Consider the following 26,241-nt stretch of genomic DNA (forward strand, 5'->3'; position numbering starts at 1 on the left):
GCATGCCACTCATTTGCGGTGTGACCGTGGCAGGCCCCTCCCCTCTCTTGACCTGTTTGTTTGGAATAATAACATTAGGAGCTTCACGTTCCTGAGCGCCTTCTCCGTGCCCCAGCACTCATTTCATCCCCCCAGGAGCTCAGGGAAGTGTATGTATCGTTCCTTTTCCCTTTTATAAAAAAGCAGCCCAAGGCACAGAGGGGAGAAGTAATTTCCCAACACCACAGTGCCGATCAATAAGTCCATCGGGATCAGAGCCCGGCAGCTCTGTCTGGTTCCCAAGTCTGTGTCCTCACTGCCTTCTCAGCTGGACCTGAGCATTGCCAGGGCCCTCAGGCCCTTTCCTGTGGCCGGGCACACACCTCTCTCCCCAGTTAAGGGGCGGATGGCATCGCTGGTACCAACAACATAAGTGGTAAAGCTCTGTGGTCTGTCCCATGGGCCAGTGAGGCCTCCTGTCCGCTGCCGCCTTCTTGCGTCTGCCCTGCACCCCAGCTGGGTCTGGGTGACCTCTGAGTGACCTCTCCTGATGAAGAAAGCATCGCTGTGGCTCCTCGGCGTCCAGCCTGGCGTCTCCTGGTGTGGTGACGCCTTCTGTCGCTGGAGCACGGCCTAACCTGTCCCTGCTCTCCTCTCTCCTCTAGGTTGTGCCGTTGAGACTCGGGCACCTGCTGAGGGCAGCGTGCCTCTTCCCTGGGCGTGGACAACAGGTCCCAGGGAAAAGGGAGGACTGTGCTGGGACGTGCCTTCATAAACCAGTCTGTGTTCCTGTCATTTTAGATCGAACATCAGGGGGACAAGCTGGAGATGGCGAGAGAGAAACATCAGGCTTCCCAGAAGGAAAATAAACAGCTGAGTCTGAAGGTGGATGAACTGGAGAGGTTAGAGACACTTGGTCCCATCTCTGTCCTCCTCCTAGGACCTGAGACTTTCAGCCACTTAGCTGCTTTGTGCTTAGTGTGCGGAAGCGTTTGAGGGACTCCAGGCCCTGGATGGTGCTAGGCAGAGCTCAGAGGAAAAGCCGCTTCCATGTCCGTGGTAAGCATTGCGTGTCACAACAGTGATCAGGATCAGGCCACCAGAAGGCACCATGTATCCAAGGCACGCTCGGCCCCGGCCAACCCCGGGCGTGGTTTGGATGGAACAGCCAGGACACTGGGCTGGGGGCAGTGCCCCTCCTTCCTGTGCCCTGTTCTAGGTCATCCTTTCCGGGCCTTTCTGATCGGACTCTTGCCTGTTGCTTATGGATTGTTGGAGGCATCACCCGAGGTAAAAAGACTACCTGTGGGGTCATGAGCCCTGGCCTTGACCCCCAGCCCTGGGGCCTTGAGTGAACCATTTCTTTCCTCTGAATCCCAGTTTTCTCGTCTTGAGCGAGGAGAAAGGCAGGGACCAGGGATCTGGGCTCCAGTGCTGCTGTGAGTCTCCAGGGTGATTCTGGAAAAAGGCTTTGCACAGCTGGCGCCGCAGCTCACTGGGCTAATCCTCTGCCTGCGGCGCTGGCACCCCAGGTTCTAGTCCCGGTCAGGGTGCCAGATTCTGTCCCGGTTGCTCCTCTTCCAGTCCAGCTCTCTGCTGTGGCCCGGGAGTGCAGTGGAGGATGGCCCAAGTACTTGGGCCCTGCACCCCACAGGAGACTAGGAGAAGCACCTGGCTCCGGGCTTTGGATCAGCGCGGTACACCGGCCGCAGCGGCCGTTGGGGGGTGAACCAACGGTAAAGGAAGACCTTTCTCTCTGTCTCTCACTGTCCACTACTCTGCCTGTCAAAAAAAAAAAAAAAAAAAAAAAAAAAAAAAGGCTTAGCACATTTCCTGTTTCCTGGCATGGTTACCGCATATTAAATCTGTGGAAACTAAATGTGGGGCAGGTCAGGTGATACGACCAAGGCCACATAGCTGGTAGCTGGCAAAGCTGCAGCGTAGACTGGGGCTGCCCTCCTCCAGAGCTTGTGCGAGCACTGGTCCCAGCCTGTTTCAGAAGGGCCCGCCTGAGGTTGTAGGAGGCCACGAGCGCCCCACATGGCTCTGCAGCCTGCAGGGAGGCTGGAAGGAGCTGCTCTGCCCTGCCCTGCCCTGCCCTGCCGACCTGGAAAATGCAGTTAGAACTCAGCAAGACTTGCAGCACTCCAGAAGTTGGAAGATGTACTGGCACCGGAAGTGCAGTGGGGAAGTGTGTGTACGTTGGTTTGGCCCTGTCTTTCCCATTGGCTGGCTGCATAAGATGTCAAGCGGCTCAGCTGAAGTCCCTCTGCTGAGAGAGGCGGCAGTGACCGGCAGAAGTTGAGGAGACATGGGTCATGGGGTTGACCTCGGGCCAGGGACTTCCTCTCTTTGGGGTTCAGTCACGCCGTCTCTGAAGCGGGGTTGGTAGTGGCGGCCGTTCCCTGAGCTGCCAGTAGCTGCGTCCCACACTGTTGTCTACCCAGCGCTCCGGCCGCACGGTGCCTCGGCTGCCTTGCTCATCTGCACAGCTCTGGTTTCTTCCCATGGCTCCCTGGAGATCCGTGGCGTGATGAGATCCCCAGGCCAGGGGTTGGCGGCAGCCCCCCTGGCGGGGTGGAGCGAGACAGACAGGGGGCACATACGGGGTCTGACTGAGTGCTTCTGCCTAGGAAACTGGAGGCGACCAGCGCGCAGAATATCGAGTTCCTACAGGTGATTGCTAAGAGGGAGGAGGCCATCCACCAGTCCCAGCTGCGCCTGGAGGAGAAGACGCGGGAATGCGGGTCCCTGGCGAGGCAGCTGGAGAGCGCGATTGAAGATGCCAGGAGGCAGGTCAGTCCCGGCTGCACTGCTCAGCAGCCCTGGGACCTCGGGCAGGTCGCCAGCCTGCTGGAGCCTTGTTCTCCATTTTCTGAGGAACGAACAGGAAGCAGTCCCTGCCTCGTGGGTCTGTGGGAGGGTCAGTGGGTAACTGTCTTGTAGACTCAACTCTTTACGCAGGACAACTACTCGGTGGATCGCTGCCCCCTGGGAACCAGGTTTAGCACTCGTAGGTGGTGACTTGTGCGGTGTCGGGAAGGGGTGGACAAGGCTGGTTGCTGAAGGAGTCCCGGGGTTAACTCCTGTCCCCCGGCGTCAGAGCGCATGTCCCACACTGATGCGCAAGTGCTGTCTGTGAGGCCAGGGAGTGGGCGTGGCCAGACGGCCTTCTCCTGGACAGGTATTCCCTGTGTGAGCTAAGCCGTCCCCACCTCCGGGCCTGCAGGTGGAACAAACCAAGGAGCAGGCGCTTTCCAAGGAGCGAGCAGCCCAGAACAAGATCCTGGACCTGGAGACCCAGCTGAGCAGAGCCAAAACGGAACTCAGCCAGCTGCGGCGGAGCCGAGATGATGTGAGTTGGGCCAGTGGGCAAGAGGCCGGGCAAGGGCAGAGCGGACGGAGGCTTCAGCTCCCTTTGGGGCTGCAGAGCGAGGAGTTTGATAGTCGTTTTATGAATATGACATGGTTTCGGCTTTCCTCACTTTCCTATCCATTGAGGATATTCTAGGTAGATCTCTTTTTATAAATAAAAACAGCTTTATAAGATACAACTTAACGTTCCAAAAAATTTATTTTCATTTTAAATTTTTTAAAAAGATTTATTTATTTGAAAGTCAGAGTTACACAGAGAGAAGGGGAGCCAGAGAGAGATGGAGATCTTCCATCCGCTGGTTCACTCCCCAGATGGTCACAACAGCCAGGGCTGCGCAGATCCGAAGCCAGGAGCCAGGAGCTTCTTCCTGGTCTCCCACGTGGGTGCAGGGGCCCAAGCACAAGCACTTGGGCCATCTTCCACTGCTTTCCCAGGCCATAGCAGAGAGCTGGATTGGAAGTGGAGCAGCTGGGACTCAAACTGGCACCTATATGGGATGTTGGCACTGCAGGCGGCAGCTTTACCTGCTATGCCAGTGCCGGCCTCAAATTTGCATTTTAAATTATACAACTTGGTAGTTTTTAGTACATTCAGAGTTGTGCAATTATCATCACAAGATAATTTCTTTTTACTTTAAAGATTTATTTATTTGAGAGGCAGAGGCAGAGAGAGAGGTCTTCCATCCACTGGTTCACTCCCTAAATGGCCACAACGGCTGGAGCTGGGCTGATCTGAAGCTGGGAGCCAGGAGCTTCTTCCAGGTCTCCCACGTGGGTGCAGGGGCCCAAGGACTTGGGCCTCCCTCCACTGCTTTCCCAGGAGCACCTAGGGAGCTGGATCGGAAGTGGAGCAGCTTGGGAACTAAACCGGTGCCCACATGGGGTGGCGGCGCTGTAGGCGGCAGCTTCACCCTCTGCACCGCAGGGCTGACCCCGCCACGCTGTTCTCTCTCAGGCGGACCGCCGCTACCAGAGCCGGCTGCAGGACCTGAAAGACCGCCTGGAGCAGTCGGAGGGCACCAACCGCAGCATGCAGAACTACGTCCAGTTCCTCAAGTCGTCCTACGCCAATGTGTTTGGGGAGGGGCCTTACACCACCTTCCTGACCAGCTCTCCCATCCGCTCCCGCTCTCCTCCGGCCTGAGGCTGCCTGTCCAGGGCCTGGAGCCCTGCCTGACGCTATGGCACCAGCGGCTGCCAAGCTGTAGCCAGGAAGCCTGTTGGTTTCCCTCCCTCTTGCAGTGAGGAGTGTGGCCAGGGTCTTGTCCTTAGCTCTGGCATGAAGCCCCTGAAGCAGCAGGGGACGAAGCGGGAGGCACTGGGTTTGCTCTCCCTGATGGTGGTGGGCAGACGGGAGTTGGCTTCCTTGACAGGCTTTAAGGGTACTACTGCGCGAGGGTACCGGGCTGTGGGGCTGTAGCTCTCCACGACTTTGCTGAGTCTCTTCCTTGCCCAGGAGCCTGTTGGGCCGGCACTCCTTTCTCCAGTCCCCCAACTCCCATCCTGGTCGGACTCTCTCGGGTGTCCTGAGACCTGCCCCGGGGCGCCCCTCCTGGGCTGTGGGCTCCTTCACTGGCTCTAGCCCACTGCTGCGGGTTCCGAGGCCCCCCTTAGCCCGCGGGAAGCTTCCTTGAGGCCAGTGCCCCAGCCGCTTCCCAGCACACCTCCCAGGGCGTGGGCCCGCTGGGCTGCTGCAGGTGTGACCCCCACCGTACTGAGTTTGTTTTCTCTTTGCCTGGTTTGTTTCTCGGGGGTGCATCGATTCTTGAAATGTTTGTGTGGTTTTACAAAATTTTTTATAATCAGTTATTTAAGGCTCCGTTGGATGATTTTTTGTTGCTTCTAATACCTTTTCTAGAAATGATTAAAATGATTGAGAGCCTGTAAACGTTTTTAAAGTACTTGGCACGTAAAACACGAGGCTTTTTGTTTCATCCCAGCCCAGGCGGTCCTTTCCCTGCGCTCAGCTTCTGGGGACGCAGGGTGCCAGGCGCAGCTCTGTGCTCGGTGCGGGTCACCCGAGTCGTCAGGACAGCACCGGTGTGTACTGCCTTCTTCTTCTTTTTTTAAAGATTTATTTACTTCAAAGAGTTACACACACACACACACACACACACAGAGAGGAGTCTTCCATCCACTGGTTCACTCCCAAGTTGGCTGCAATGGCCTGGAGCTGCACCGATCCGGAGCCAGGAGCCTCCTCTAGGTCTTCTCACGCGGGTGCAGGGGCCCAAGCACTTGGGCAGTCTTCCACCGCTTTCCCCCAGGCCACAGCAGAGAGCCGGATCAGAAGTGGAGCAGCCAGGACTTGAACCAGCGCCCACGTGGGATGCTGGCACTGTAGGCAGTGGCTTTACCGGCTCCACTACAGCGCCAGCCCCATGAATGACCTTTTCAAAAAATATTTATTTGGCAGGCAGACACAGAGATAAGAGGTATCTTCCATCTGCTGGTTCACTCCCCAAATGGCTACAATGGCAGAGGCTGATCCAGGCTCAAGCCAGAAGCCAGGAGCTCCACCCTGGTCTGCCGCATGGGTGCAGGGGTCCAAGCACTTGGGCCATCTTCCATTGCCTTTCCAGATACACCAGGAGGGAGCTGGATTGGAAGTGGAGCAGCCGGGACTCGAACAAGCACCCCTGCGGGATGTTGGCACTGCAGGCCGTGGCTTTAACCCACTGTGCCGCAAGCGCTAGCCCCTACTTTTATTTTTAAAATGTTACCTGGTCTCTGAAATGATGAAATTTTGAGTCATTTTTGTTCACATCTTCCTGTATTTATAAGAACGGATTATTTGGAGAGAAGCGACAAATCTGTACCCTAGCCTTCCATTTTGTCTGGTATCGCCTCAGTCATTCTAACCCAAGCCCAAAACTCCAGGGCTGGGCCAGCGCTGCGGCGCGGCAGGGTAAGCCTCCGCCTGCGGCACTGGCATCTGATGATGGGCACTGGTTCTAGTCGGTCCCGGCTGCTTCAGGGTGGGAGTGGGGCCTTGGGCCCTGCACCTACGTGGGAGACCTGGGGGGGGGGGGGCTCCTGGCTTCAGATCAGTCCAGCTCTGGCCGTTTTGGCCATCTGGGGAGTGAACCAGTGGGTGGAGGACCTCTCTGCTTTTCCCTCTCTCTGTGGCTCTGCCTCTCAAATATGACAGAAGCTCCAGATGATTCTTCTCTGTCCTGCCTCTCCATCCCCTGACCCCCCCCCCCCCCCCAATCTGGATTTCCAAAACCAGGAACTTCCCCCTCTGCTCCATCACATTTCACAGCACTTACGGCCTCGGTCTTCAGTGTTTCTAAGCAAAGTCATCGTGAACACTGACCAGCCGTCGTCGCCACGGAACTGACCCTGACTCACACCCCTGGAGTACGAGGGACGGGCGGCCGGCCCACCTACAGCAGGTGCGGCAGCCTCACGCGCCACCTCCCCCGGGCACAGCCGGGGCTCCTCCGAACCGTGTCCTCACAAGAACGTCCTGGGAGTTTGTAAAAAGAAATCAGAAGGCGAAAACTGTTAGCGATGCTCCGCTCCAGGGAATCCTCCCTGCCTCACACAGAGCCTGTGCAAATGAGGGGCGCCCCGGGCGGAGCCACGCGCGGGCGCCGTGGCAGGTGCGCCGTGGCCCTGTCGGAGCCACACGTGGGCGCCGTGGCCCTGGCGGCCGTGGCCCTGTCGGAGCCACGCCCGGGCACCGTGGCCCGTGCACCGTGGCCCTGGCCGCCGGGCCGTGCCTAGTCCGCAGGATTCACTCCAGTGGGGTTTTCCAGTCAACTCGCCAGCTCTGTGGCCACCGCCACTTAGCCCGTTTCTAGCCCATTCTCCTCCCCACACCCAAGCCTGTTGGGCCGGCACTCCTTCCTCCAGTCCCCCAACTCCCATCCTGGTCGGACTCTCTCGGGTGTCCTGAGGCCTGCCCCGGGGCGCCCCTCCTGGGCTGGGCTCCTTCACTGGCTCTAGCCCGCCATTGCCACCCGCCATTCCGGTCCCCTCAACCACTAAAAGGCCTGGATTCGCCTACCTCGGACACTTGGCGTCAATGGACGCGTACAAGCGGGACACCCTCCCCACCCCGCACCGCTCTCGGGGGCCATCGCGCGCGCGCCGGGGCCACCGTCTGCTATCCCCGGTCCCCTCTGCCTCTTCCCTCGACGGAGGACGCGGGGTCGCTTTCACTGGTCGGCCATTATGAGTGATGCTGAGCCGAACACACTCAGAACTGCCGGGTCAAGCGGGAACTACGACACCCCCCGGCCGCCCCACACCGGCGAGCAGGGGTCCAGTCTCACCCCTTCTCGGCCGGTGCCCGATTTTCACGCCCAGGACCCCCGCGGCGGGCGAGCCCAGCACGCAGGCGCCCCAGGGCGGGCGGCGCGGGGTGGGGAAGGGCAACCTTGTGCGCAGGCGCGATAGCAGCGCCTCAGTCCCCACCCAGGGGCGGGGCGCTCAGCCGTTGCGGTAGGCGGGCCCTGCTCGGCCTGCGTGCCCCGGAAGCGGAAGTGGATGCCCCTGTCCCGGCGACTGATTGGAGGGCTTGTTTTGTCACAAGCGGCGCCTCCGAGCCGCTGTTCCATGGCGGGCGATGCCGTCCGAGGGCCGCTGCTGGGAGACCCTACAGGCGCTGCGCAGCTCCGACAAAGGTCGCCTGTGCTACGACCGCGACTGGCTTCTGCGGGGCGAGGTGAGCCGCGGCCCCGGAGCCTGGGTCGGCTCTCTGGCCCCGAGTCTCCCCTCGCCCTCGGCGCGCCCTGCGTTGGTTTCGTGGCTCGCGCGTGTGCAGCTTGCTGCCCCGGCCGTTCGGGGAGCTCGCTCGTCCCCACTCGTGGCCCCACGAGGGGCCTGAGCGTCTCCCGTGCTGGGTCTGTGAAGTGGCCGGCTGACCCCGGAAAGTGAGCGGGGCCGTGGTTGTGTGCCTGGCGTTTGCCAAGCCCGGTCCTGGAGGGAGGGGCGGTGGAGGTGGTTAGGGCAGGGCCCTGGCTCCCGAGGCCCCGGTGGTCGCCCTACAGGTAGGGAGCACGCTCTCCTCCCTTCAGGCGCCCTCCCACGTCTCGGGTGGTCTAGGAGAGTGCGTGCCTTAGATTCTAGAGGGAGCCTGCCAGCCAGCATGGGTCTGTCTCGTGTTTCAGACCAGCAGACGACGGTCGTGCATCAAGAAGTATACGTATTTATGTATTTGAAAGGCAGAGAGAGGGAGAAACACAGACGTCGCCCGTCTGGTGGTTAACTTCGTAATGCCCTGACGTGGGGCTGGGCCAGGCTGCAGCCCGGAGTCCGCGTCTCCGAGGTGGAGGACTGGGACCCAGGCTCACCTGCGGCCTTGCAGAGGGCGCATCAGCGGGAAGTCGGAGCCAGGCAGCGGTGGGGCCGCATCTCAGCCAGCCGAGCGAGGCCGTGTGCCTCGCCACAGCCGCCGAGGAGGCACGCAGACAGCAGCGCGTCGCAAGGCGGGCACGCCAGCCCGGTGGTCACGTCGGCGTCGTCCAGCTCCCTCCCGTGGTTCATCCTTCCCCGTCATCACGGGGCGCGTCCAGAGGCGCACCAGTGTCTCTGTCCTCAGACCAGCGCCCTCTTGCCTTAGCCTTGTCGATGTTGGCCGCCTGAATCCGTCCCCTTCATCAGACCTCAGATGTGTTTGTGTCCGTCTGCCTGGCTCTTACCTCGTGAGTTGGCGTTTGCCTGACCTCACTCTGCCACCCACTGTTAGCTTGAGGGTTGGTGCCGCTAAGATGGTGGAGACGCAGTACAGCTGCGGGCCTTTGGGAGGTGATTGGATTGATTGTTTTTAAAGGTTATTTATTTATTTAGAAGAAAAAGTTACAGAGAGGCAGAGAGAGAGATCTGTCCGCTGGTTCACTCCCCAAATGGTCACAACGTCCGTCCGGAGCTTCCTCCGGGTCTCCCACGCGGGGGCAGGGGCCCAAGGACCTGGCCATCTCCACTGCTTCCCCAGGCCACAGCAGAGAGCTGGACAGAAGTGGAGCAGAGGGACTGATGATGCCAGCACTGCAGGCAGCAGCTTTACCCGCTGTGCCACAACGCCGGCCTCTGATTCGGTTTTGAAGGTGGAGCCCGTGATTAATTTTGGTGGCTTTAGAAAAGGCCGTAGATGGAGACCTTGCCGTGTGGTGCTCTGGGTCACCTTGGGGCTCTGCCGGCAGGAAGGCTGTCACCAGGGTAGAGCCCAGCACTCTGGCCTCCGTAAACCTCCCTCCTCTCCTTCATAGGCTGTCTCGGGTTTTTTGTTACAATAACAAAAAGCTGACAGCGTTCTGTACAGAAGGGCCTTATTTTCTCCCTGGGACTCGGGCTCTAATTTTACTCAGTGAGCTGTGATCCAGTACAACCTGTTGGATTTCTTTTTAAGTTTTTGTTTATTTGTTTATTTATTTATTTGAAAAAGGGAAAGAGACAGCCCGTCCATCTGCTGGTTCACTTCCCGTGTGCCTGCAAGAGCTGGGGCTGGCCAGGCTGAAGCCAGGAGCCAGAAACTCCCAGCACAGTCTCCCACTTGGGTGGCAGGAGCCCACGTACTTGAGGCGTCACCTGCTGCCACCCAGCGAGCCCCTTAGCAGGAAGCTGGATCAGAAGCACAAAGTAGCTGAGAATCCACGTCAGGCACTAGCGTGACAAGTGGACATTCCCACTGGTGGCTTGACTGAACCACAAGCCCACCCCCAATGGCTATCTTTATTTTATATGTCCCAGATTTAGCCAGTGGCAACCGCTTGTAGGTTGACTTTTGGGTCCCTTTGGCATGTTTTCATCATTCGTTGGCATTTCTTCTATTTATTTGTTTGTACAACACAGTGTCCCAGATCCAAGTAATATTTTCCCTGTCTCAGCCCCAGAAACGCTGTATCTCTGAAGGGCCGGATTGGTTTCAGGTGGAGGATGGTGTTTCTGTACCTCCATCAGAACTCGGGGTGCTCACTGTTGCCTGGGGACCGTTGCTTCGGGGCCTTCTCCGTGGGTTGCGCTTAGAAATGTATGTGTATGGATTTATGTCTACACGTCTACATCTAACACGCATGCTGATAAATGTGTGTATGTATTTAGACTTACTTATTGGGGCCAGCATTGTGGCACAGTGAGTTAAGCTGCGGCCTGTGACGTTAGCATCCCATGTGGGATTTTCCACTTGTGATCCAGTTCCCTGCTTAGCTGCCTGGGGAAGGAGCAGTGGTGGTCCAAGTATCTGGGGCCCTGCACCCCCGTGGGAGACCTGGCTTCAGTCTAGCCCAGCCCTGGCTGTTGCAGCCATTTGAGGAGTGAACTAGTGCGTGGAAGATTCCCTCCCCCGCTCCCTGAAACTGCCTTTTGGATAAAATAAATGTTTTAGTTTTTATTTATTTATTTTTAAAGATTTTTATTTATTTGAGAGGTAGAGTTACAGACAGTGAGAGGGAGAGACAGAGGTCTTCCACCCGCTGGTTTACTCCCCAGATGGCCGCAGAGGCCAGAGCTGCAACAGTCCGAAGCCAGGAGCTTCTTCCAGGTCTCTCACGCGGGTGCAGGGGCCCAGGGACTTGGGCCATCTTCCACTGCTTTCGCAGGCCACAGGAGAGAGTTGGATTGGAAGAGGAACAGCCGGGACTAGAACTGGTTCCCACATGGGGATGCCGGCACTGCAGGCGGCGGATTAACCCACTGTACCACAGCACCAGCCGCTAAAATAAATGTTTTTAGAAAAAGATTTATTTTATTTGAAAGGCAAACAGAGAGAGATCTTTTTTACAAATTAATTTTTTTTATTATTTATTTGAAAGAATTACAGAGAGAGACAGAGACAGGTATCTGCCATCCACTGGTTCACTTTCTAAATAGCCTCAATGGCTGGGGCTGGGCCAGGCCGAAGCCAGAAACAGGAGCTTCTTCCTGGTCTCTCACGTGGGTGCAGGGACCCAAGTCCCTGGGCCGTCCTCCGCTGCTTTCTCAGGCACATTAGCAGGGAGCTGGATTGGAAGTGGAGCAGCCGGGACTCAAACCAGTGCCAATACGGGATGCTGTTGTTGCAGGCAGCGGCTTTACCTGCTATGCCACAGCACCGCCGAATTGGATCTTCCATCTGCTGATTCGCTCCCCAAATGGCTGCAACTGCCGGCTGTAGCTCAGTCACGCCGAAGCCAGGAGCGAGGCACTCCACCTGGGTCTCCCACGTGGGTGACAGGGGCCCAAGGACTTGAACTGTTTTCTGCTGCCTTCCTATGCGTGTTAGCAGGAAGTGAGATTGGAAGCAGAGCAGCCGGGACAGTAGCAGTCCGATCTGGGGTGTGTGTTACCTGTAACCACTTCTCTGTGTGTGTGTGCATATGTATGCTAAGATCATGAGTTCATACCCATGACCTCACAATCCAGGACCTCAGGTTCTTCCTGGGTGTCCCCATCCGTGTTTGCGAACGTGTCCTCCGACAGTGAGCAGTTTGGCTTCTGTTAATCTCAGGACTTACAGTACTGAGCAGCCCTTAGCAGCACTTATACTGTAGAGCAGAAATGTCGGTATTTTGCTTATTTAGCCCCTAATCACTCTGGAGGTTTTCCCCACAACCTTCTCTGCATCTCCACATCCCTTCCCCCAGCCTTCTCAAATCCAACACTGCTTTGCCAGCTCCTTGTAAGCACTTCTCACTTCCTCCTACAACAAAAGATGCATTTTTCCAGCCCCAGCCCTGGATCCACCTTCCCGGCAAGGATTCCTGGTTTCCTTTAGGGTGGAACCGAGCTCTGCTGGAGCTGCTGCCAGGGGTGTCACACTCGGGCACTGCGTCTGTTTCTACAGGCAGCCAAAACCGGGAGTTCCTCGTGGAATCTGCTCTCTAGAACTCTCCGGTTTGTTCTGTTCTCTCCCATTCCTTCCTCTCACGAGGAGAATTCTGGCTCCTGTATCCACAGGGTATGTATTTTGCAACCCTAGAGATCACGGAATATGATTTTTGCCTTTTGGAATGTAGAATGCCTCTGTGAAAAACAAATCTCCCTAGGATTCAGTATTTGTTAACAGTTTTGTCTTCACTCTGAAAGTGTATAGACAGAACCCGCATTTAAAAGATATTTAGGGGGCCCCAGAGTTGTAGCACAGCTGATTAAGCCGGTCACCCACATCCAATTCGAGTCCCAGCTGCTCCACTTACAATCCAGGTCCTGGCTAATGCATCTGGGAAGGCAGCAGATGCTGACCCACGTGGGAGACCTGGATGGAGTTCCCTGCTCCTGGCTTTGGCCTGGCCCAGACCTGGCTGTTTTAGCCATTTGGGAAGTGAACCAAATGATGGAAGATCGATCTCTTTCTCTCTTGTGTCTCCCTTCCTCCTGCTCTGTAACTCTGCCTATCAAATCTCTTTTTTAAAAAAGATTGATTTATTTATATGAAAGGCAGAGGGAGAGAGGGAGAGGGAGGGAGGGAGAGGGAGAGAGGGAGAGAGGGAGAGAGAGAGAGAGAGAGAACTTCCCTTGCTGGTTCACTCTAAATGGCCACAACAGTGGGGGCTAAGGCCAGAGTGAAACCAGGAGCTTCATCCCTGGCTCCCACTTGGGCCATCTTCCACTGCTTTCCCAGGTGCATTACCAGGGAGCTGGATTGGAAGTGGAGCAGCCGGGACTTGAATTGGCGCTCACATGGGATGCCTTTACCCATTATGCCACAGCGCCAGCCCCTCACTTGTTTTTGATTTTGTACTTACGGTTTTATTCTCCCACCTTTGCTGATTTTGGTTATTTTATTTTGAATATGTGAAGCATTACTATGATTATAAGATCAGGGAGCAGGTGTTGTGGCATAGCAGATAAAGCTACCAGCCGTAATGCTGGCATCCCATACAGGTACCAGGTCACGTCCCTGATGCTCCACTTTGATCCAGTGCCCTGCTAATGGCCTGTGAAAAGCAGCAGCAGATGGCCCAAGCGTTGGATCCCTGCCCCAATGTGGGAGACCCGGGTGAAGATCCTGGCTCTGGCATTAGATTGGCTCAGTCCTGACCATTGCAGCCATCTGGAGAGTGAACCAGCAGATGGAAGGTCTCCCTCTCTCTCTCTCTCTCTGCCTGTTGCCTCCTTCTCCCTCTCTCTATATAACTCTGACTTTCAAATATATAAATAAATCTTTATATAATATATACAAATATATATAATATATATATTTTTATAAAATCGGGGCCAGCGTTGTGGCACAGTGGGTTAAGCCATGCTCGCATGCAGTGCTGGCATCCCATATAGGAGTGCTAGTTCCAGTTCTGGAGTTCTCTGCTAATGTACTTGGGAAAGAAACTGGAAGGTGGCCCAAATTTTTGGGTCCTGCAACCCACGTGGGAGACCTAGATGGAAATCCTGGCTCCTGGCTTTGGCCTGGCCCAGCCCCAGCTGTTGTGGCTGTTTGGGGAGTGAACCAGCAGATGGAAGAGCTATTTCTGTCTGTGTTTCTGTTACTGCCTGTCAAATAAATCTTTTTAGAATACCATAAAGCCGGGAGCTGGGAACTCGATCAGGGTCTACCACGTGGTGGGGGAGGATCACTTGATGTCTCCCAGGATGCACCCCCCCCCCCAAGATTTATTTATTTGAAAGGCAGAGTTCGGAGAGACAAAGAGGTCTTCCATTTACTGATACACTCCCCAGATGGTCTTAACAGCTGGGGCTGGGCCAGGACAAAGCCAGGAGCTTCTTCAGGGTCTCCCATTTGGGTGCAGGGTTCCAAGTCCCTGGGCCATCCTCTGCCACTTTCCTAGGCACATTAGCAGGGAGCTGGATTGGTAGTGAAACAGCTGGGACTTGAACCGGCGCCCACAGGGATGCCAGCACTGCAGACAGTGGCTTAACCCACTGCACCACAGCACCGGTCCCTGGAGCCAGGGCTTAAATCCAGGTCTTCTGATGTGCGAAGTGAGCATCTGGCTGGTATCTTAACTGTTAATATTTTGGGCTGTTCTACTGTTCTAGATAATTCTTTGTTAGGGTTGGGAGAGGGGGCTGCTGATGTGTGCACTGTAGCATGTTGAGTAGCATCTCTGGCCTCCTCCCACTAGGTGCTGGTAGCACCCATCAGGTTGTAGCCGTTGAAGCCTCTCCAGTTCCTGCCAGATGTCCATAGGGAGTAGGCTTGGCCCTGCTTGAGACGTCCTGATCTAGACAAAACAAGGTTTGTGGTTGCTGTGTACCTACTATGTGCCAGGTGTGGTTCTAGGTTCTTCAAGTGTGGTACTTCCCCTCCCAGAACCTTTTGAGGTGGAGCCTTTGTTATCGCTTTAGAAGTAAAGAAGCTGAGGCCGCGGCTCACTAGGCTAATCCTCCGCCTTGTGGCGCTGGCACACCGGGTTCTAGTCCCGGTCGGGGTGCCAGATTCTGTCCCGGTTGCCCCTCTTCCAATCCAGTTCTCTGCTATGGCCCGGGAGTACAGTGGAGGATGGCCCAGGTGCTTGGGCCCTGCACCCCATGGGAGACCAGGATAAGCACCTGGCTCCTGACTTCAGATCAGCGCGGTGCGCCGGCCGCAGTGCACCAGCCGCAGCGGCCATTGGAGGGTGAACCAACGGCAAAGGAAGACCTATCTCTCTCTCTCTCTCTCACTGTCCACTCTGCCTGTCAAATAAATAAATAAATAAATAAATAAAATAAAAAAATAAAAAGCTGAGGCCAGAGAGAGTGACCTCACCTGTGGGTACCCGGGTTGGTGGCATACAGAGGAGATTCAAATTAGGGAGGAATGGCTCCAAGCTCAGTGCTCTTGGTCACTGTTAGCCTGTTTCTCCACATTTCCTATTAGTGCCGATTTCCTGACCCGAATAAAATCCCCAGCAAGAATTTGCTGTGTACTTTAACCACGGTTGAATGGTGTAAGGATTGGTGTGAAGCAGTGCACACAAGAGTTAACTGGTAAGCCGGCGCCGCGGCTCAACAGGCTAATCCTCCGCCTAGCGGCGCCGGCACACCGGGTTCTAGTCCCAGTCGGGGCGCCGGATTCTGTCCCGGTTGCCCCTCTTCCAGGCCAGCCCTCTGCTGTGGCCAGGGAGTGCAGTGGAGGATGGCCCAGGTGCTTGGGCCCTGCACCCCATGGGAGACCAGGAAAAGCACCTGGCTCCTGGCTCCTGCCATCGGATCAGCGCGGTGTGCCGGCCGCGGTGGCCATTGGAGGGTGAACCAACAGCAAAAGGAAGACCTTTCTCTCTGTCTCTCTCTCTCTCTCACTGTCCACTCTGCCTGTCAAAAAAATAAAATAAAAAAAAAAAAAGAGTTAACTGGTATAGCTGGTCAAGTTGTCGACACTTGTACTGGAGAGTCTCTGGGCCTTGTGTTATAGTCCCTGTTATAAATCCCACTTTATCTATGTCGTTGGCCTGGGAAAGCAGTAGAAGATGGCCCAAGGCCTGCACCCATGTGGGAGACCCGGAAGAGGCTCCTGGTTCCTGGCCTTGGATGATCCCAGCTCTGGCCATTGTGGCCATTTGGGGAGTGAACCAGCAGATGAAGACCTTTCTCTCTCTGTCTCTCTCTGTCTCTCTCTGCCTCTCCTCTTTGTGTAACTCTGACTTGCAAATACATAAATAAATATTTAAAAAAAAAAAAAAAAGCCCAAATGCTTCCTGCACCTGCATGGAAGACCTGGAAGAAACTCCTGGCTCCTGGCTTCGGATCAGCGTAGCTCCAGCTGTTGCAGCCATTTGGGGAGTGAACCAGTGGATGGAAGACCTCTCTTTCTCTGCCTCTGCCTCTCTGTAACTCTGCCTTTCAAATAAATAAATAAATCTTTTTGGGAAAATAAAAAGGTATATATTGGGGCTGGTGCTGTGGTGTAGCAGGTAAAGCTGCCATCTCATATGGGCGCCAGTTCGAGTCCCAGCTGCTCCACTTCTAGTCTAGCTCTCTTCTGTGGCCTGGGAGGGCAGTGGAGGATGGCCCAAAACCTTAGGCCCTGCACCTGCGTGGGAGGCCTAGAAGAGACTCCTGACTCTTGGCTTCGGATCGGCACATCTCTGGCCGTTCAGGCCATCTGGGAAGTGAACCAGAGGGTGGAAGACCTCTCCCTCCCCCCACAATGTCTCTCTCTCTGCTGTCTATAACTCTGCCTTTCAAATAAATAAATCTTAAAAAGAGATGTATAAATGTATGTATGTGTGTGTTTATATATATATATATATATATATATATATATATATCTGCCCAGCTGCTCCACTTCTGATCCAGCTCCCTGTTTATGCACCTGGGAAAGCAGCCAAAGATGACCCAAGGGTTTAGGTCCCTGCCACCCATGTGGAAGACCCAGAAGAAACTCCTGGTTTCTGGCTTTGGGTTTTCCCGGCTCTGGTTACTCCCCAGTTGGCCACAACAGCTGGGGCTGGGCCAGGCTGAATCCAGGAGCCTCTCCCAGGTCTTCCACATGAGTGCAGGGCCCCAATTACTTGAGCTCTCCTCTGCTACTTTCCCAGGCTCATTAGCAGGGAGCTGGATTGGAAGTGGAGCAGCCAGGACTGGCACTGTATGGGATGCCAGCACTGTAGGTAGAAGCTTAGCCTTCTACACTACAGCCCCAGTCCTGAGGCATTTGTTTTTATTTTGCATAGTTGTAATCATATTGGATTTAAACTATTTTGGGGGTCCAGCATTGTGGCATAGTGGGTAAGACCTCTGACACCGGCATCCCATGTGGGCACCAGTTCAAGTCTGGGCTGTTCCACTTCTTTTCTTTTTTTAAGATTTATTTATTTATTTGAAAGTCAAGAGTTACACAGAGAGAGAAGGAGAAGCAGAGAGAGAGGTCTTTTATTCGTTGGTTCACTCCTTAATTGGCCGCAACAGCCAGAGCTGCGCTGATCTGGAGCCAGGAGCCAGGAGCCAGGAGCTTCCTTCGGGTCTTCCCACACAGATGCAGGGGCCCAAGGACTTGGATCATCTACTGCTGCTTTTCCAGACCATGGCAGAGAGCTGGATCGGAAGTGGAGCAGCTAGGACTCAAACCGGCGCCCATGTGGGATGCTGGCATTGCAGGTGGCAGCTTTACCCACTACACCACAGTGTGGCCCTGGCTGCTCCACTTCTAATCTGGGTTCCTGCCCATGGGCTGGGATAAGCAGCAGAATATAGCCCAAGTGCTTGGACCCCTGACACCTATGTGGGAGACCTGGAAGAGGCTCCTGGCTCCTGGCTTTGGGTTGGCCCATATCAGGCCATTTTAGTCTTCTGGGGAGTGAACCAACGGATGGAAGATCTCTTTTCTCTTTCTCCTCCTTCTCTGTCTCCCTCTCTCTTTGTAACTCTTACTTTCAAATAAATCTTTAAAAAGCTTTTTTTTTTAATCTCAAGTATATTAAATAGGATTCAATATTTTTTATTAAAACTTTTTTAAACGTGAGAGACAGAAATTGTCCATTCATTGGCTTACTCCCCAAATGCCTATGATGGCTGGGCTGAGGCTGAAGCCTAGGAAGGAGCTGGGAATTTAATCCATGTCTCCCACTTGGGTGGCAGGAATCCAATTACTTGAGCCACCACTGCTGACCACTCCCAGGGTCTGTACATTAGCAGGAAGCTGGTGTCAGGAGCTGGAGCCAGGAACCAAACCCAGATACTCCACTGTGAGATAACGAGATGCAGGCGTCCTGCCCAGCAGTTCCCCACCCTCATTATCAGTGTTGCTAAATGACTGGTATTCCATTGACTGTGCTCTAATCTACCCCAGCGCTTTAGATTGCTTTCAGATTTGTGTGTTGTTCATCTATCAGTGAATGTTCTATTAGCAAGTCCTGTGTGTGTGTATGTGGCTATAGCTATACAAAACAGGGACTTTTTAGGGGAATTGGCTCACCCATGTATGGCAGCTGGGAAGTCAGTGACATGCTTGCAGCCTGGAGATCCTGGGTTGCTGGTGGCGTGGCTCAGTCCTACTTCAGAAAGCCAAGGAGATAACTCTCAGCTCAAGGCTGAAAGCCCTGGTACCAGCAAGGGGGCCACTGCTGTGACAGCTCGAAGTCCCAAGGCCACAAGTCGAGTTCTGATGTGCGAGGCGGGAGTTAAGCCAATCCCCATTTTCAGAACAAGAGACCAGTTCACCCTCTGGATGTACTGTCTCCAGGTCTTCACACTGTACCTACCCACTCCAGTGCCTGGTCTTCCCACCTGGTTCACCGGGACTCACAAGCTAGTGTCATTTGGAAACACCCTCAGAAACACACCCTAAGTAAAGCCTTCCAGGTTTGTAGGTGTTCCTCCAGTCAAGGTGACACCCAGAATTACCCCGTGTAGCTCCCTGCTCTGTTGTTAGTTGTCCAGCCTGATTTTCCGTAGGATAGCAGACCAGGGTCATTACGTGCTGGACAGGGCTTGACGGGGTTGAGAACGCACTGAACTTTCTTTTCATCTCTGACTGATAATACCATCACTCCGAGTTTTGGTATGGATTTATTATCCCTTAGGCCTTCAGGAAGGCGTGCCGTGGATTGCACTGGCCAGCTGACAAGCGAGCTGGGCCTGACCATCTTCCTCTTCGCAGGATGTGTTGGAAGAATGTATGTCTCTTCCCAAGCTGTCTCCTTACTCCGGATGGGTGGTCGATCACGTTCTACCCCACACGCAAGAGAACCCACCTGGCTCTGAGACTTCACCCACCTCTGGACCCGCCTCAGCCCTAGACCCACCCCCGTCCGTTTCCAGGTCTTCTGTCAGAAGCTCTGCCTTCTCCTCAGCCTCCCCCACGACACCAGAGGGGGTCCAGGTAAGGTTCGGACCAACCTGGGACCAGGGCGTGGTGGCCGCACAGTCGAGGTGTTGATGTTATTAAACGACCTGGGGATGTGATGGTTGCTTCTCGTTGCAGCCGCCTGTAGGGACTGTGAAGACACAGAAAGCCGCCTCTCCATTGTTAGCACCAAGAATAGTAATTGACGTTGTGGGCAGTTGGGTTTTTTCCCTCATGAAGGTTATTGGTGGCTCCTGGAAGGCTTAGAATAAAAATGACCCCTGCTCTTAAGATGTACCTTGTCACGGTTCTGTGCTTTCACCTTATTGCTGCCTCTTTTGTCCCTGCTTTTGTTTCTTTGTTTCTCTCACTTAAAAACAGTTACATTATTACTTCTGGTGCTTTTTTTTGTACATTTCTAGAGGTAGTTTGTGTATTTGTAAATATACAAAAGCATATATTCTTCATTTTTTTAATGATGGTAGTGGAATATACTGTTGGATACTTTATTCTTTAAATTTTTTTGACAATATGTCTTGAAAATCACTTTTTAAAGAAAGATTTATTTATTTGAAAGAGTTAGAGAGATATCTGCCATCCTCTGGTTTGCTCCCCAGATGGCCACAGTGACCTGGGATGGGCCAGGCCGGAGCCAGGAGCTTCATCTGGGTCTCCCACATGGGTGCAGGGGTCCAGACACTTGGGCCATCTGCTGCTGTTTTTCCCAGACCCTTAGCAGGAAGAGCTGGATCAGAAGTAGAGTGACGAACATGAATCGGTGCTCATAATATGATGCCGACATTGCAGGCGTTGGCTTACCCCACTGCACTGCAGTGCCAGCCCCTCTGCCCAGTGTCTTGAGAAGTCACCACCACACTGTTTTCCACAGCAGCTGCTGCTGCACTGTTTGACCTTCCCACCAGCAGTGCACAAAGGTTCCAGTTTTTCCATTTTTTTTTTTTTTTTAATTTGCTTGAAAGGCTGAAAGACACAGAGGTCTCCTTTCTGCTGGTTCACTTCCCAAATACCTGCAACAGCTAGGGCTGGGCCAGGTGGAGGCCAGCAGCCTGAACTCAGCCGGTATCTCCCACTTGAGTGGCGTGAACCCAAATACTTGAATTATCGCCTGCTGCCTCCCAGGAAGCAGGTTAGCAAGAAGCTGGAATCTGGAGGCCAAGTCAGCACCCCCACCCAGGCACTCCAGTGTGGGACTCAGGAAGTTCTGGGTGCTGCCTTCACCCCTGCACCAAACCCCCACCCCTCTCCATATTCTTGCAACATTTGTTGTTTTGTGTTCTTCTTCTCCTTTTTTTTTTTTTTTTTTTTTTTTTTTTTTTTTTTTAATTATTTAGTTGAAAGGCAGAGTTACAGAGAGAGAGATCTCTGTCCATTGATTTGCTCCCCAAATAGCCACAGTATCCAGGGCTGGGTCAGACCCAAGCCAGGAGCCGGAACTCCATTCAGGTCTCCAGTGTTAGGTGCAGGGACCCAAGCTCTGGGGCCAGCCTCTGCTGCTCTCCCAGGCGTGTCAGCAGGAGCCGATCATGAGTGGAGCAGCTGGGACTTGAACCGGCGCCATGTGGGATGCTGGCGCTGCAGGAGGCAACTTAACTCCCTGTGCCACAGTGCCAGCCCCTCACCCTTCCCCTCTATTTTTTAGAGATTTGTTTATTTTTTATTTGAAAGGCAGAATTTCAGGGAGAGACAGAGAGAGAGGGAGATCTTCTGTCTGCTGGTTTATTCCCTAAATGGCCACGATGGCTGGTGCTGGACCAGTCTAAAGCTAGGAACCAGAAGTTTCTTTCGGGTCTCCCATGTGGATGCTGAGGCCCAAGCACTTGGGCCGTTCTCTGCTGCTTTTCCCGGGTGCATTAGCAGGGAGCTGTATCAGAAGTGCAGCAGCCGGAACTTGAACTGGCGCCCATATGAGACGCGTAACCTACTGTGCCACAGTGCTGTTCCCTCCCTATCTTTTTAAATCATCGTAGTAAATATGATGTAAAATTTCACTATGGTTTTGACTTACGCTTGCCTAGTGATTAGTGATGTTGCGCTTCTTTTCATGTGCTTATTGGCCATTAGTATATCATCTGTGGAGAAGTGTTACTCCTGATAAATAGAAACTCACTCTGTGATAAATAACCTTAAAAGGCATTATGAGATGATCATTCACTTTATAAAAGAGTACATGGTTCTTTTCATGGAGGATTTATAAAGAGCTCTTAACAGAAATGGTTAGGGGGGAGTGGGATAGCAATTGGGACAACAGGTGGAATGCCTGCATCCCGTATCCAAGTGCCTGAAGTCCTGGCTCCTCCCCTGGTCCAGTTTCCTGCTGGGGCACACTCAGGGGCAGCAGGTGATCCTCAAGTAGCTGAGTCCCTGTCACTCCTGTGTGAAAGACCCGACTGAGCTCCCAGAGCCTGGCTTCCACTTGGCCCAGCCCCAGCTGTCGTGGCATTTGGGGAGAGAACCAGCGGAGGGGAGCTCTCTCTCTCTCTCTGCCATTCAAATAAACACAAATTAAAAGAAAATGAAAGCAGGCAAAAGATATGGTCAGACCATTTTACCTGAGAAATTAATGAGTGCAGATGGCAACTAAGCACATGAAAATATTGCTTTTAAAGATTGATTGACTGGGAGGGCAAGCACTGTGGCGTAGTAGGTTAAGCCGGCATCCCGTATGGGTGCCGGTTCGAATCCTGGCTGCTCCACTTCCAGTCCAACTCCCTGCTGATGGCTGGGGAATGCAGTAGAAGATGGCCCAAGTGCTTGGGCACCTGCACCCTCATCGCTTTGGATTGGGAATGAACCAGTGGGTGGAAGATCTCTTTGTCTCTCCCTCTGTCTGTAACTTTGCCTTTCAGATAAATAAATCATAAAAAAATTAAAAGATTTCTTTACTGGGGTCAGTGTTGTAGTGTAGCAGGGAAAGCTGCCACCTGCGACTCTGGCATCCCATAGGATTGCTGGTTCAAGTCCTGGCTGCTCCACTTCCCATCCAGCTCCCTGTTAATGGCCTGGGGAAGCAGAGGCCCCTGCTGCCCGACATGGGAGACTGGAGAGAAGCCCCTGGCTCTGGCCTGGCCCAGCCCTGGCAGATGCAGCCATCTGGGGGGTGACCAGCGGATGGAAGAACGTGTTTGGGACCCTGCACCCTTGCAGGAGACTCTGAAGTGGCTCTTGGCTTTAGACCTGCCCAACTCCAGCCGTTGAGGCCATCTGGGGAGTGAACCAGTGGATAGACTTCCTTCCTCCCTCTCTCTAACTTTGCCTTTCAAAAAAAAGGAAGCAGCAGCAGAGCAGGCAGTGCTGGAGTGGACGGGTGCTCTAACCTGTGATGCTCATGGTGCAGACGGTGGCTCAGCAGGGTGTGCCACAATCTGGCTTTTCCATTTTATTCTGACAACGTCCACATTCCTTTCACCATTTATTGTTTTGAAATTTCTGTGTTTAAGTAATGTAGTTTGTGTAGCACGAGAGATGGGAAGAAATTATTGCACAATGGATTAAGCCACTGCTTGCTATTGGCCTCACGTGTCAGTGCTGTGGTTCCAGTCCAGACTGCTCTGCGTCCGATCCAGCTCCCTGCTAATGTGCATGGGGAGGCAGCGGAAGACGGGCCACGTGGCTGGGCCCCTGCATCCACGTGGTGGGTCTGAATGGAGTTCCTGGTTCCTGGGTTTGGCCTGGCCCAGACCTGGGTGTTGGAAGCCATTTGAGAAGTGAACCAGCGGATGGAAGACCTCTCTGTCCTCTCTCTCTCTCTCTTCCTCTCTAAATAAATAAATATTGCCAGGAAGTCTGGGAGTACATCTGCAATTAGATCTGGAAGATCTATGTTCTGCTTGTCTCTGCTTGGCCTTATTTCTTTTCTTTTTTTCTCAGTTATTCATTTTTTATTTGTTTAAAAGGCAGAGAGACAGAGAGACACCTTCCATTTACTGGTTCACTCCCCAAATTCCTGCAGCAGCTGAGGCTGAATCAGGCTGAAGCCAGGAACCCATAACTCAGAATGTGGGCAGCAGAGACCCAAGTACTTGACCCATCACCTGCTGCCTCCCAGGATGCACACTTGGCATTCTTTATGACTTGATCCAGTGACCCAGTCACAGGGCTTTGCCTGGGCAGCTCTCATTTCTGCCTAACTTTTGGTTTAACTTTCCAGGTAGGTGGCCTGGTGGCTCCTGGGAGCCCCAGCCTCACATCTCCTTAGACTAGCATCCCCTGAAGAGGAAGCAAGTCCTTCCAGGCGATTCCGTCAGAAACCATAAAGAACCTGGCCTGGCTTGGCTCATGTGCCTCTTTAAATAGATGCTGGGTGCCGGAGAATAGCACTTTACCAGGCTGGCCAACGTCTGAGGCCAGCAGTGGGGATGTTTGCAGACCTGGGCTCATGTTCTGTCCAGAGCACCTCAAGACAAATGGATGCTTACAGGAAAGGCAGCAAATGTGCTGGGTAGAGTGAAACAGGCAAGCAGGCAAGCAGAGCAAACACCACCCAGAGGAATGGGCATCAATTTAGTAAAGCGATTAGAACAAGGTCAATGCCGTGGAAAGCACTGTGCTGATCACCTAGTAATTTTGTTGTTGTTATTGGTGGTGGTTTGTAAGTTGGGATGTGGTTCTTGTCTTGAAGAGATGACACCATGCTTACGATGCTGAAAAGCTGAATTCTTTTCCACCTCCATCTTTGCAGGACAAACCTGAGTCCCAGCATCCAGAATGTATAGCGCTTCAGTCCTCCCGGGGGATCCAAGTCGAAGGATGCATCCGAATGTACGAACAGGTGCACAGAATGAAGGGAGCGGTGAGTGACCCCGGAAGTGGGGCAGACTTGGCCCCGGGAGCCTCATTTCACTGAAAGCCTCAGGGCTTGGGGTGGCACTGAGCCCTAATCTCGTGTCCCAAACTTGCAGCGCTCCTTGCTCCGACGCAGGGGGTAGTATAATGTAGAGGTCAAGTGCAAGCATGCAGAAGTCAGATCTGGTTTCAAATCCTGGTGCTTCCATTTTGCATGGCTTTGGGAAAAATGAGTAGCTTTCCTGGCTTCTATTGACCATTTTCAAATCTTGGAGTTTTCATTTAAAGGTTATACTGTGAAGATGATAAATTAACAGTCTCTTGGAAAAGGTGCTATTTTAATTAACTTGCCTTTTTTAAAAATTAAAAAACAATGCATGATTTTGTAAAAATTTCTTGGAAACCAGGAGTTTATGAAGTAAGTCTGTTATGCTCCCTTCTTTTTTTTTTTTAGGGTTTATTTATTAGGGCCAGCGTTGTAGTGTGGCGAGTTAAGCCGCCACTGTAACACCACTATCACATGACATCCCATTCGGAAGTGCTGGTCAAGTCTCAGTTGTTCAGCTTCTGAACCAGCTCCTTGCTCATGTCCAGGGAAAGCAGCGGGAGTGACAGGGAGGACGGAGGTTGTCTGTCCTCTGGTTTACTCCACAAATGGCCGCACAGCCAGGGACTCCATCCAGGTCTCTCACATGAATGACAGCAATGCAAGTACTTGAGCCTTCCCAGGCTCATTAGCAGGAAGCTGGACTGGAAGTGTAGCAGCTGGCATTGAACTGGCAGTTGATGTGGGATGCCAGTGTTAGAAGCTGTGGGTTAACCCACTGCACTACAAAACTGGCCCCAGGTAAGAGCTTCTTTGTGGTGGTTTCTTGTGGCTTCAGTGGCTGAGCCTGGACTCGTGTCAGTGTTTTCCGTATTCTCTTGTCTGGTAACTAAGATTATCTGTTAGCTGAAACACCTGCCCTGTGCCCATGTAGGCAGGGCTTCATCAAACCATGGTGGTCAGTTCCAGGAGCAAGCATTGAAGAGAAGCCGGCAGAGTTGCATGTCCCTCCTTCCTCCGCTCCCCCTCTTTGAAAAGCAGAGAGACAGAGGAAGAAAGAGATCTCATACCCGCTGACGCACTCCCCAGCTGCTGACAATAGCTAGGGCTGGGCCAGCCTGAATCCAGGGTCCCAGAACTCAATCCAGGTTGGCAGGGATCCAGGTACTTGAGCCATCACCTGCTGCCTCTCCGCGTGCACAGAGCAGGAGCTGGAACTTGAATCCAAGCGCTCTGATACGAGATGTGAGCCCACAAGCACTGTGTGAACAACTGTGCCAGGTACTCATGGATTGCCTTCTCTAACCCAGTCTCAGAAGTCAGATGGCATAACTTTGCCGATTTCTGTTTGTCAAGATAGTCATCAAGGTTGAACAGTGGAGGGGGTAGGACAGGTGTCAGCATTTGCAGATTTAGTTTTGAAATTACTACAACAGAGAAAATAAATCTTTTTTAAAAAGCGAGGTGTGTGCTGGTGTCATGGCTCACTAGGCTAATCCTCCGCCTGCAGCACCAGCACCCCGGGTTCTAGTCCCGGTCGGGGCACCGGATTCTGTCCCGGTTGCTCCTCTTCCAGTCCAGCTCTCTGCTGTGGCCCTGGAAGGCAGTGGAGGATGGCCCAGGTGCTTGGGCCCTGCACCCCATGGGAGACCAGGAGGAAGCACCTGGCTCCTGGCTTCAGATCAGCGCAGTGTGCCGGCCACAGCACACTGGCCACAGCGGCCATTGGAGGGTGAACCAATGGAAAAAGGAAGACCTTTCTCTCTGTCTCTCTCTCTCACTGTCCACTCTGCCTGTCAAAAAAAAAAAAGCGAGGTGTGGGCCCTCTGTGTGTCACAGGGGAGAAGCCGCTGCCTGTGACACCGGCATCCCGCATGGGCTCCGGTTTGAGTTGCAGCTGCTCCACTTCTGATCCAGCTCCTTGCTAATAGAGCTGGGAAAGCAGCAGAGGATGACCCACGTGCTTGGGCCCTGCACCCACCCGGGAGACCTGGGGGAAGCTCCTGGCTCCTGGCTTCGGCCTGGCCCAGTCTCGACTGTTGCTGCCACTTGGGAAGTGAACCAGTGAATGGGAAACCTCTCTGTCCGTCTCTTTGTCACTCTGCCTTTCAAATAAATATAATCTTAAAAAAACAAACGACAAATGACAGCAGAAATGCTTGGCTGCTGCCTGTTTTGGTCTAAGGATGGTGGGTAGACAAGAATTGACTGTTGTTAGCTTATCTTTCCATTTTCAGCCCCATGAGGCCCACTTTGTCAGACCTGGCCTTTCCTAGGCTTCTCAGCTCCCTTGAGGCATGGTCTGCCTCTGTGTATTTGTCTGTGTGTACATGCGTGTGTGTGTGTGTGTGTGTGTGTGTGTGTGTGTCTTTGCTCAGCTTTGCTC

General features: G+C 53.6%; 1 protein-coding gene and 1 long non-coding RNA gene across 3 annotated transcripts in view; one reads left to right on the top strand and one right to left on the bottom strand.

Moving 5' to 3' along the window:
• Positions 1 to 3,534: 3,534 nt before the first annotated feature.
• Positions 3,535 to 7,748, bottom strand: LOC127488583 (uncharacterized). Its single transcript, XR_011382375.1, has 3 exons — positions 7,370 to 7,748; positions 6,627 to 6,826; positions 3,535 to 3,803 (listed from the first exon to the last, which is right to left on the bottom strand). It is a non-coding gene; the product is annotated as an uncharacterized lncRNA (long non-coding RNA).
• A 106-nt stretch (positions 7,749 to 7,854) lies between these two features.
• Positions 7,855 to 26,241, top strand: part of GLE1 (GLE1 RNA export mediator) — a 42,594-nt gene continuing 24,207 nt past the window's right edge. Inside the window, exons 1-4 of one of the 2 annotated variants that reach the window (XM_070057625.1) lie at positions 7,896 to 8,029; positions 8,475 to 9,008; positions 18,821 to 19,042; positions 23,706 to 23,816. In XM_070057625.1, coding sequence (XP_069913726.1) covers positions 18,839 to 19,042; positions 23,706 to 23,816 — 315 coding nt within the window. In that variant the 5' untranslated portion in view covers positions 7,896 to 8,029; positions 8,475 to 9,008; positions 18,821 to 18,838. Of the gene's footprint in view, positions 8,030 to 8,474; positions 9,009 to 18,820; positions 19,043 to 23,705; positions 23,817 to 26,241 lie in introns of both variants that reach the window. The other variant, XM_002722968.5, reaches the window with a different exon arrangement.

This window comes from Oryctolagus cuniculus, chromosome 1 (genome assembly GCF_964237555.1).
Source record: "Oryctolagus cuniculus chromosome 1, mOryCun1.1, whole genome shotgun sequence".
Classification (NCBI taxonomy): domain Eukaryota; kingdom Metazoa; phylum Chordata; class Mammalia; order Lagomorpha; family Leporidae; genus Oryctolagus; species Oryctolagus cuniculus.